Below are 12,333 nucleotides of genomic sequence, written 5' to 3'. Positions count from 1 at the left end.
AAGATTCAGGTGAAAACAATGTACTATGAATAACAACCAAAAGAAACAAGAGAGTAAAATCTGACCTATAAATTCCAATATTGGAACTGTCAAACACAATATAAAATAATTATTTTTTAATATATAAATATTTTTAAAAACACTGAGGTAAAGTATAGTGACTAAGAGTATTTGAAAAACAAAGTAGAATGTTCTAGGAATGAATATTTTTATAACTGAAATATAATATATGATTATGATTTATAAATATATATGAAATATATAATTGAAGCAATAATAAGCTCAATAGGGTTAAAAGCAGTTTAGGTGCAGACATAATACAGTTGAATAAATTAACAGCCTGAAAGATAGAACTGGAAATTATCCAGAAATGAAGTACCAAAAGAACCGAAAGATGGAAAATATTTTTAAAAGGAGTGATTTGAACATGGAGAAGAGAATGAGGATGTTCAAATACAGCTACTAGGGGTTTCAAATGAATACCTGAAAATATTCAGAGAAAATGTTTTGATGAAATAATGGAGAAATGTCCAGAAATAATTAAAGGTAGCAAACCACAGAATCCAAATTCCCAATTAATCCCAAACAGAATAAATGAACATATACTATCAAGTTAAAAAATGGTAGATCAAAAATATGCAAGTGATATCTCAAATAAGAAGTTAAAATGTTTAAAATAGTCTAAGGTCTAATGTCCTCATATTCTTCAAGAGGAGCATAAGTTATTAAGTAACTTTAGAGTTGAAAAACTTAAAAACACTTGACTTTCTATGATAAACACTAAAATGTGGTTCATGAATAAAAAAATATAAAAAACCTAATAGTTAATGGAGAAAGAAGAAACATAGAAAAAGCAAGACAAATAGAAATCAAGAAATAAAAATTGTAGAAAGAATGATAAGAAATGTAGATGGACTAGGTGCACTTGTTAAATGTGAAAGATTACAAACTGGAATTAAGCAAATCCAGTTATATATGTTATGATGACATTTCAGGCAAAATAGGCTAAAGAACAAAAAGTTTGAGGGGAGGGAGAGAGGATCACTTCTTAATTAAGAGATTAAATACTCTGGGAAGAAAACAAAAGCAATTCTGAAATATAATGCACATAATGATAGTCTCAAGAGTATATACTGCAAAAATTGAAAGAATTATCAAACAGAATAGATAAATTCACCTCCACAGTCAATTATTTTTACACCATCTTTCAGTAATTGTTAGATCAAGCAGTCCAAAAAATATCAGAAAGGATAAAGAAAATTTGAATAATAGAATTGATGAACTTAAACTGACAGACATATATGGAATACTGCATCCAATAACTGTAGATAAGTTTTTGGTATAATCCAACCTCAGACTTAAGGATTCCTTTTTTTAAACTTTTTATTAAGAGTGTTTGAAAGAGCAATGTTCATAATTTGCCATAAAAATGCTAAAACAAACAAACATTTTTTTCAGGCTCCCATGATCTAATGTTCTATAAGGAGTATTATTGGTTGCAAATTATTAGTTTCCTATAACTGATGTACAAATTAGATTTCTTTAAATGGGCCTCATTAGGTTAAAAACAAGGTGTCAACAGGGCTGTTATTTTATGGAGGCTCTAGGGGAACATCGATTTCCTTGCTCTTTCCAGTTTCTACAGACTGCCCACATTCCTTGGCTAGAGTCCCTGTAGCAGTTTGATATAGCTATGAATTCCAAAATTAGATATTGAATTTTGTTTGTAAACTGGTCTATACCTGGGCATGATTAAATTATGATTACTGCTTCTCTTGGGCCACATCAGTAGGGTGTTGGTGGGTGGGGACTCACAAATAAAAGACATGACAATGGACAGAGTTGGGGATTTTGATGTTGGATTTTTTGGTGTTGGAATTTTGATGTTGGAATTTGGAGCTGGAGTCCAGGAAGTGTACACACAGGAGATGAACACAGAGGAAAAGAGACAGCTCCTTATACATGGCAGAAGCCCGGGGCAGAGATGGAGCCATTTGCCTGATAGTCTACAGCTGGCCTTGTGTAGTGAGCACAGCAACTAAGTCCGGAGAGATATGCAGCCCCATGAACAGAGGAACCCTCACCCAGAGAGAAGCAAGTCCCATGAAGAGAGAAACCTAAGCCCAAACCCTGGCAGACATTGGCAACCATCTTACTCCAACATGTGGTAAAAGACTTTGGTAAGGGAAGTAACTTAAACTTTTAAGAATTTTCATTTGTTAATGTGATAATATTATCCTGATGTATGAAGACATACACTAAGCAAATGGGCAGACACAAAGAGTTAGACACAGAAAGAAAACTCATTGATATTATTTATAATTTGCATTATTTTATATACTGTTTAGCTTTATTTGGGGTTCCAAAATATATATTACTTATAACTGCATATTTAACCTCATCAATTTGAGCAAATAGGCAGACATGAATAGTTTGACACAACAACATGACTTCAGTTATTTTAAACTTCTAATTCTTACAAAACAAGTGTGACTGCAAAACATTTCAGACTCTTGAAACTCTTCTTAATTTGCACTATGACTGTGCAGTTTTATACTATGACTATGCAGTTTTACACAAGAATTTTCTTTCTTAATGGATTGTAACCAACATGTTCTCAATACTTTAGCACTTTTTTTTTTGTTTCAGAACTTTATATTTTACTTTGAATTTAGCAGAATTTTGGATAAGCAACAAGAGTAATTATATATATATATTTTTTAATTATTTATTTATTATTTTTTTAAAATTACATTAAAAAATATGAGGTCCCATTCAACCCCACTGCCCCCGCCCCCCACTCCCCCCACAGCAACACTCTCTCCCATCATCATGACACATCCATTGCACCTGGTAAGTTCATCTCTTATATTTACTGAGGCTATTTGAAGCCTCAGGGAGACAGATTGGTTTCTCTCATGAATTGCCACTCTTAGGAACACTGACCGTTAAGGCAGGGGACTTCTCCCCCTCCACCCCCCTTTTTGATTTTGTAGATAATAAAACTCCAGTGGTCATTTAACCTTATTCCATCAGGCAGCAATTTATTTAGTTTACACTTGAATTCATGAGAGAAAGGGTTACTAATACCAGGAGAGGAGACAGTGATGTCCCAGCTCTTCTCAATTATGAAATAACCATAGGCAAAGGCAAAGGGTGAGGTTAGGCTTGAAGTAACCATAAACAAAGGAAAGGTTAGCTTAGAATTTACACTTAAATAATAGTTTCAGGCTAAATTCACCCAGCTATAATTTCAGTTATTGTCTTTCCATTGTTTTATAATATAAATGCATTTATAAATGATTTTTAACTCTTAGTTACAGTTTTTATTAATTTTTTAAAAACCTATTAATTTTATAACACCTTTAAATACCTTTCATTCGACTTATAACATATTAAATGAACTTAACCATTACTTTAATTTTTCCTTTAAAGTAAAAGAATAAATCTCTTGCAATTAGTTTGAAATAAAAAGCTACTTTTCAGGATTTGATTTCTAGAACATAAATGTTCTTTTAATAGAGGTAAGACTCTTCTTCAAACACTGAGGAAATGATGAGGTTAAAGCACAAGAAGCTAGTTTGATAAAAGATTTTCTTTGTATATTGATCTTGCTCAATTTTAATCATAAAAAATTTCCTTCCACAAACCTTCTACACTTTCAGTATTCATTCAGGTTTTGTCCCACACTCTACTCTTTCCAATAATCAATCACTTTATCTTAGGACAAAATCATCTTCTGTTTCCTTAACAATAAAAACACACTCCATATATCCCACATACTAAGTTACCAGGCAAACTTCTTACAACATATAATTGCCATTAGTACTAAACAAGCTTGTTAAAATAATGAACTTTTCTTCACTTTAAATACTTAGTAGCATGTAATACCAAAAACGGTTTTTTTGGAAGCAAATTGGCAGGGGAGACTGGCTACCGAATAAATTTGTTATAAAATTGCCTTTTATTATTATTATTATCAATTCAGTTTTTGTTAAATAATGACTTTCTGCAATTAACCATTTAAATACTTTAATTTAAACAATGCTTTGTAAAACTTTTATAATTATTTATACCCTTAAGAAAAATTTTACCTTCACAGAACACATTCTCTTACTTAAAGTTACTACAATACCTTCTAAGAACCTGGGCAGAATGCAAAGTTATTTTGGCTTTGACACACTAGGGAGGGAACTTTACTGCATTTATTCTGATGCTGCTTTTTACCCCCTTCACCACAGGCAGTCAGGTGCACAACAATCAAACAGGAATGCAGCTTATGAATAGAATGTGTGGACTCACTGGAAAGGGGCAAGCTGCTGCCCCCTTTCCAGCTTTCAGCCAAAATGGGCAGACAGAACCTACTCAAATTCAGCAACTCTCCACGGGACCCAGCCACCCTGACTGGGCAGCCCCAACAAACTTGGGTGCATGGCACCGACACAGATGGCCTCCAAGCCCCGGCAAAGGGCCAGACCAGAGACAAGACAGCAGAGCATGCACAAACATCTAGACTCCACAAACATCCAGACTCCTCAATTTTGCTCCATAATCATTTCACCCCCTTGCCAATGGCAAGGGAGGGCTCCAGCTCAGCTGTAATTCTACTTTATATAAGGACACAACTCCAACACTAGCATTGAGCTGACACAGACAGAAGCAGAAAGGTCGCTAATCTGACCCACAAGTTTATATATATTTTCACCATGGCTGCCCCCACAGCCATCACAAACCTCAGAACACTTAACATTTGGTATAAAGCAAATTCATTCACATTTTAGCACCATAACAAAAGATTTCAGCTAAATTTTTCCACTGTTTAAACTTTACACCCAGACCAAGCTCCACCAGAAAAGCCGATCCATTTTCCTGTACCCAAGTTTTGTTTTTTTTTAAATCTAGACCAATTTCCAGGACATTAGGACTTGAACCTATAAATAGCCCTTTTTACTAAAATCAAGCCTCCACTCCTTTAGTGGATATAAGACTAGTACCAGATTCTAACATGCAGTTAGACAAACCCAAAACACCAGGACTTTTCCCCAGTTTTACTCCTTTTCCCAAGCCTAGAGAGAACGGCTTCCCCTCTAATTTTCTGGGGATACTAGGGTTCTCTTGGGAGGTGATCAGCCTCCCCTTCCTAGCAATTAAAGCTAGGGCCTTCCAGACTGTGCTCACCCAGGGAGTCTTACCTTCTTCCATGTTTGGAGTTCTTTTTTGTTCCCAGAATCTTTCTGTTCAGACTTTCCATTGCCCTCGATTTTTGTCAGGAAGATTCTGGTGGAGTGCACATCTTTTCTGGATTAAATTTAATCCAGGGGTGCCCAGATTTGGGGTTCACCCAAGTCCTCCCGGCTTCCTCAGGGATTTGGAAGGGGCAGCAAAATGCTACCATCTCTGGCCTTCATTTGTTGTCCTGCAGCGGTCACCAAAAATATTGTAGAATTTGAGAGAAGTTCAATTACTTGAGTATATAAAGCCAGGACTCAGGAATGATTTTGAGAAGGAAAAATGATTTATTGATGGCTGGCCAGACTCGGGAACTTTATGTTTGAATCCCAAGCCCCGAACAAGATTTTTTAGTCCCTTTTATACAGAGAGGAAAGGCCAAATGGTCCTTTTGTTTCAGTTCTCAATAGGCTTGAATTAGCATATATTTCCACATCTTAGTAAGCTTTTAGCCTGGGCCTCAGGCATTCGATAAGCTTTTAGCATATTTGCTTTGCATTTCCCCTGAATACTTAAAGTTTATAGACCTTGCATTGTTAAAATGTCTCCTGCTCATCAAGGGCAGGACTGCAACCTTTCATCATCCCACACCCACAAGTCACAGATAGTTTAGGTTATCTCTGAAGAGACAAAGAGCCTGCCACCCATAGCCCACATCACCATCACAGGTCTCTTTCTATGGCCAATCTGCCTTGATGCTTCCTGATGGGAAAGGGCTTTGAAAATCCCCCAATATCCTGCTTTGTTTTGAATATTACATGCCCTGTGTGGCAGTGATGCTGAATACCCCCAATTCCAAAATTCTCAGTCTGCCTTGTTTTCACAATGATGTACTTATCTCTGGATTCTGCAATTTTGCCTCAGATTTACATTGCAAGTTATAACCCAGTAAAACTTATTCCAGTTCCCTATGCCTATTTGCTCCCATTTTTAAGCCACAGTAATAATAGTCTGTATGATCAATGAGTAAAGAGATAGATATAGAAATGTATATATTGTCATTTTGGTTTCATAAAATTTCCTCATTCATTTCCAATGAAAAAATCCAATGTTTTATACCTATGACTCTACTTTTATTTTTAAAATTACTCTTTTATAGATTACATCAAACTTCAAAATGCTTACTTCTCAATATAAGAACTGATTCTGTAAGAATCTCTTACACGGAAAGAGATCTCTGCTTTTATGTGTACAGATAGTGGAATATTAATTCTTAATAATTAAGTACAATCTGCTTATGGCAATTTAAAATCACAGGCAGCACTGTGACAGCCTTGAAGTGGGATCTAGAAAGTTGATCATACAGGATTCTTGAGTGTGACACTTGTATGGCCAAGTTATTTTAGAGGGAAATGATTCTCCATAATGTTAATATGGAAAAGTGTCTAAAGTAACAGTTTATCACTGCTTTTAGACAAAACCATCAGCATATCTGTATGAAAGCAACCTTTTAGCTAGATTAATATTAATCTATGTTTTGGATTATTTTTGAATTACTGAAAATTATACAGTTCCTCACATTTTTAAATAACCAATAATTTGGATTCATGTGCTCCAGTGGTTATGAAAAGTTTTCTCAAACTTCATGTAGATACAATAGAGAAGGTGCTTATTATGTGCTATTGTTCTTTCCTTTTTTATCTAGAAAATAGAAAGCATGGATGTTGAAACATCATAGCCAGAGTTTGCATTTGAGAACCCAGACTCCAGAATCCACTTCCGCTACTTGCTAACCTAATATATTAGGAACTCAGAAAACAGTAATGAGTCGATCATAATTTTTGTTATTAGTAACAGAGCTCCAGAGTTTGTAAAGGAATTAGGAATGGAAATAACACAGGGCCCCAGTAGAGGAGGGTCTGGAGTAAAAGACAGGAAAGCCAAGGCAGGGTCACAAACTCAGGAGGCAAGCCTCTAGATTTCTTAGATTAGATCCCATGGGGTCTTTAGAAACAAAAAATAAGATAAAACTCAATTATTAGAAAAAACATCCTTTCTAGGCTTATAGTTCAGGAGCTGGGACATGTAGAAGCATTGGGGTGAAGCCAGGATGTACCCCATTAGCCTCTAATTTGCCAACCTATCAGCATATAATTTAGCACTGATATGTTGGGGAGCTCTGGTGGCTTCTTTCATAAACCATTCATCGGGACCTTCCCACAAAACTTTTGCCTCTTTAGTGGTCCCCACCCCTTTCATAACTTCTTTGCCAGCAGCAACTCCAATTGGCCTTTTAATGTCATTAGCACAGGTGACATGGAGATGAAACAGATGGAGACCTGGCTACTTTGGTGCCAAGGTAAGTCCCAGAACCATTGTACCCAGAGGAAAGGCTACAGGACCCACATGTGGACATGAGCTGAGGGTGGCCCTGGGGAAAATATGCCATGACTCCCCAGTACTCATCAAGATCACAAGGGGAGAGTCTTGATTAGGAAAATATGCCATGACTCCCCAGTACTCATCAAGATCACAAGGGGAGAGTCTTGATTAGGAGATTAAGGACCTGCCTACTCCTTCAATATCTCAATGCTCTTTTTGATTCTTCATTCTCTTTCCTTGATTTCCACCATACCCACATTTTTCCTCACTCTGCCACATTTTTCCTCGGGCAATGTGAACATTTCCAGTATGAATGACTGAGTAATTCCTTTACCCACAATAAAGTCATCAGTCATATCCAGGCAAATACTTGATAGGGATGGAATTCCCCTCCAGATAAAGTACACCCAATGGGTGATATCATTGCCCAGTTCAAACATCACCTAAGCCAGGGGTTCCATGGACCACTTTGCCAGCCAGGGGAAAACTGCAGACCCCTTACTAAGTCCACACTATACAGTATTTTAATATGTCACATCTGCACCTACACATCCCCAAAATAATACTTTTTAAAATTTAAATTAAAACTCACTGCCCTAAGCTAATAGTCTGTTCTTCAACTTTACACCATCTATTCCAGAGCACATCATACACACACACACACCCGCCAAATACAGTATATATTTTGTGAAATGATAAAAGCCACAATGTTTTGGAAAGTGTTCCCATCCCTGAACTCCTCTACAGCTGGGTTGACTTGTGCTGAGGGGACAGTGGGGACACCTGACCCAGGCCTGAGGTCAGTTTTCCTATTTCCACTTTTGAATCCAGTTCTCATCATATGGCTATAAACAAACCTGTGAAACACTTGAATATATGAAGAGATGTCTTGCCCAAGCTTATAAATAGCCTCTCCTCTTCTCAACCCAATTTGAAAGGCTCATTCCTCTGAACCACTCCCTTCTATCACATGTCCTTTCATTTAGAGGAAAAAGGAACAGAGAAAGGAAATTTCTCTGTGTGTCCCCACAAACCCACCACCTAGGGCTACCGTGCCCAGCAGTCAATAGCCAAGGTCACCACAGCTGTGTGTGCAGTCATCAACATTCATGGACCTGCCTGCCCAGACTCTGGGCTTGAGAGAGGTTACATGATCATTGAACTTTTCATTGGGGCGGAGAGGAAAACAAGTCCCACAGTAGACTCCCTGGCTGTTCCATGTGTACACATATAGATACAATAGCTCTAAAGTGTGTTCAGGGGTAGAAGAATTACAAGTGGTGGAATGTTTTCCATTTCATTAAGGCTAAACAAAAAAAGTGGAAAGCAGGGCCCGTGTCCCCCATCTTCATCAGGAAAGAAAGGAGACTTGGGTGAAGGTGTTTTCTTTTCTCATAATAAATTGATAGACATAGATTACTTCCACCCTTCTGAACTCAGCACTGAGGCAGCCCCAGACTTCCCCTTCTCACATTGGAGATATGTGATGCTGCAGGTCTCCCATCTTCCTGGATGGCAATTCCTGTTTCTAGTAAACCTGTGTATCCCCATCCATCCCATCCTTCTCAAGAAAGGGAGGATAGGGAGGAATTTTCTGAGGCAGGAATAGGATTGGATCTCTATGAACTTTATAGATTCACAGAAATTTTAATGGATGCTTTTTGAAATTTTTAAAATGAAAAGGTAAGGAAAACATATTTTAAATGTAAGATATCTGAGCACATGAAAAGGAACTGCCTGGTGGCAATGGATGGGCAATGTCAGTATTAAATTCCCTCCATGAACACGGGCTTCTTTTAGAGGCCAAAACAGGCACCTAATAGGTGTTAAAACTACCACTTTATTTAAGCTCAAGCTATTGGAATACCCTAAACTCAACCCAAATGTGGCAGAGACAGACACGACACTCTTATTTGAACAAAGAAATATATTTTTAAATATTTTTTTTTAAGTTAGAACAGAAAATGTGGTATGTCGCTGGGGGCGGGGAATAAGATTTATGATTCGGTGGGGGAGACACAGGACATAAAGCATAGCAGGGGGAAGTGGTGATGGCGGTCTCGGGGACCTTGCACTCTTGGTACATGCTGGTGGGCCCTGATGGGAGTCATCAACTCCATGGGTGGAATGGTAGAAGTACGGCTTGGACGCAGTTGCTGGGAGACTGACACTGACCTAGTTGATTTCAATGCAGCTTGGTGGCTATTTCTTTTTCTCCCTAGACAAATCCACTCTAGCACATGGCTAACCCTTTTCCAATGTTTGCTTTCCTGAGGTCCCTGTCCCTTTTGGGGCAAGAACTGGGGCATCACACTCTCTGTTGATCCCACATCCTGAGAAGGGTCGTCCATCATCTCTATTCCAAGGGAGGACCCTGACCCTAACTCTCTTTCTGGGTACCCTCCCAATGGGAAATCCTTGGGGTCCTCTTTTTCTGTATTTAGGTTTAAACTGGCATCTTCGACCATCCAAGAGATCTTAACCTTAGAATCCCTTTGCTCCTCCAGGCCCAGGTTGCTCCCTCTCTCCTCTAGGTGAATATAGGGGACCTGGGAATTGGTCATGTTTCCTCTACACACATTTGGGAACCAGGGCTCATAGTCCTCAGAAGACAAACTAGGTGAATTAGGGAACCCTTCAGTAGCACAGCCAGGAGGAGACTGGCTCAGTGGCTCTCCCTCCAGTTGGAGCTTTGGCTCACTATCAGGATAAACTTTCAGAGGTGACTTCCCTCCATCCTGCTCCCCCATTAGGTTCAGTATTGTAGGGCATTCGCCAGGTGATATATTCCTTATATTGAACAATTCTTTGATAGATTGGGAATCTGCAAAATCACTGGCCCATGGGGAATCTCCTGATTTGGGTCTGGAAACAATGGTCTCCCCAGCCTTGATGGTTTCCTCATACAACTGTTCTGGTTGATCGCCAGTGCTCAGGAAGGGAGGGGACCCTGGGAAGTCCCCATCAATATTAGGTAAATCTACAGTTTTTTCAGAATTGAGTCCACATTTCCATCTGCATTGTCTTGGAAATACTTCCTCCTTTTCTTTCTCCAGCACCATCTGGACATCCACTCCCCTTGTTCTATCAAGGGGCTCCTGAAGAAAATGCTGAAGGCCAAAGAAGCCACTTGATGTCATATGACAGCATTCTTGGTATGCCCGGGGTAAGGCCTGTGAAAGATGAAGAGAAAGACACACTTTATGGAGAAGAGCGTGGGAAGGTGGAAAAGACAAGCTCTTGTCAGGTAGCTGCATCCAGGAGAAGGCTGAAATGAGCAAGTCTGAGTTGACTTGCTGAGTCAAGCCTGATATTGTTAGAACAGAAGGCTCTAATCTAAAGGGACACTGTGGAGTTGAGCTCTCTGTGCCAGTGTTCGATAGAAAAGGAGGCAAGTCAGACTGAGTCAGTATAAGATGCCTATGTGGTATTGGAGTGGAAGAGAGGGTGGTGGAACATGGCAGGCAAGTGATTCATGGGATTCATGGGATGGCAGACTTGGGGGAAAGAGTGATATCCTGAGATTGTGGGCCCAGCTAAGGACATCCTTCTCTTGACTCTGAATTGACCCAGAAAGAATGAGGGCCTGGGACCCAGTTCTTACTGTCATTTCTTAGGCAAACTGCAGACCTTCCTTTTTCATAAACTATAAGACGTTCTACCTAGGATGCAAAGAACTGTGTTCCTTTCTTTTTATTCTTTTAAAGGGGATAAAATGTTTTCTACTTTTCCTTCTTTGAAAATCTCGAAGTACTTTATGCACATGATCCTCTATTGATACTGCAGTCAGTGCTCTGTGCTGAGGAGAGTGTAATCTCCAATCTTTAGGTGCCTGGGGGGAGGCCTTGTAAGATTCTGCTCCAAGGCCAGAGCTTGTGCTTAACATCTGACCAGAGGCCTTCCAAGGTTCAGTCTCACTCTCCAGGTCAGCTTCACCCAGAGACACCAGACTTGGGAAGGAGAATGATGAATAATTATCATAGCGGCTGTTTGATGCTGACATTAAGAGACATTTCTCCCCCAAATATTCCCTATATTCTCTTAATAACTCAGCCCAGGGGCCCTGAGTCACAGCACTTGAAATTTACCCTGGTGTCCTCTGCCACCCCCAAGGAGACAAGAGTGTGGATAGAAGCCTCTCTGCTGCCTCACCCTGTTTCCCTAAAGAAAGGTTTTCATCTTTCCTTAGAGGGTCCATCTCTGTGGAAACATAAATGATTTAGTGAAGTGGAAGGAGCAGAGAAAGCAAGAGTCCATCTATGATGGGGGTTGGATCTGGGATTCCCTTACCTCATCTCTGTCTCCATCTTCCTCAAATGGATTCATCGGAAGTAAGAACAGAAGTAGGAAGAGCAATAACCCACACAGTAAGAACACATTGTATACAACCACACATGCGGAAGTACTTGTGCTCGTCCATGGGGCACCATGGCTTCTCAGGAAGTAGAGATCTGTCTCCATTTCCCGAGCGCACACCTGCCTCAGGCAGCACTGAGTACTGAGTGCTGAGCCTGCGATGCCTGGAGATACAGGCCCGCATCACAGAGCCACAGAACACTCAGAGAGAGTGGGGGAGGGGCCCCCTCTGGCCCCCCTCCCACCTTAAAGACCCCACAGCACAGCCAACTGCATAGTTACAGAATAGCATATGTATACCTCAGTACAATATCATCAGATAGGAACTGTTCCTGCTTTATTCCTTGGTGCTTTCAGCTTTGATGCAATCAAACCAATAACCCAGAGTGTTTGATGCTTTCTCAATAATTGTTTTGCAAATTCTTA

General features: G+C 39.4%; 1 protein-coding gene across 1 annotated transcript; it reads right to left on the bottom strand.

The window, feature by feature from the left end:
* Nucleotides 1–9,458: 9,458 nt before the first annotated feature.
* Nucleotides 9,459–11,970, bottom strand: LOC131276720 (uncharacterized). Its single transcript, XM_058290255.1, has 2 exons — nucleotides 11,842–11,970; nucleotides 9,459–10,724 (listed from the first exon to the last, which is right to left on the bottom strand). Exons 1-2 carry the CDS (start codon nucleotides 11,875–11,877, stop codon nucleotides 9,549–9,551), a joined length of 1,212 nt encoding a protein of 403 aa, XP_058146238.1. The 5' UTR covers nucleotides 11,878–11,970; the 3' UTR covers nucleotides 9,459–9,548.
* Between the last annotated feature and the right edge of the window lie 363 nt (nucleotides 11,971–12,333).

This window comes from Dasypus novemcinctus, chromosome 30 (assembly GCF_030445035.2).
Source record: "Dasypus novemcinctus isolate mDasNov1 chromosome 30, mDasNov1.1.hap2, whole genome shotgun sequence".
In the NCBI taxonomy this organism is placed as follows: domain Eukaryota; kingdom Metazoa; phylum Chordata; class Mammalia; order Cingulata; family Dasypodidae; genus Dasypus; species Dasypus novemcinctus.
This window is presented reverse-complemented; position numbering and strand designations above follow the sequence as displayed.

What these genes read in the sequence shown, in the direction of transcription:
- LOC131276720 (XM_058290255.1), bottom strand. Translation starts at nt 11,877, where the DNA reads ATGAATCCATTTGAGGAAGATGGAGACAGAGATGAG. An exon ending in AAGATGGAGACAGAGATGAG is followed by an intron (nt 10,725 to 11,841) that starts GTAAGGGAATCC and finishes CATCTTTCACAG; the next exon opens with GCCTTACCCCGGGCATACCA.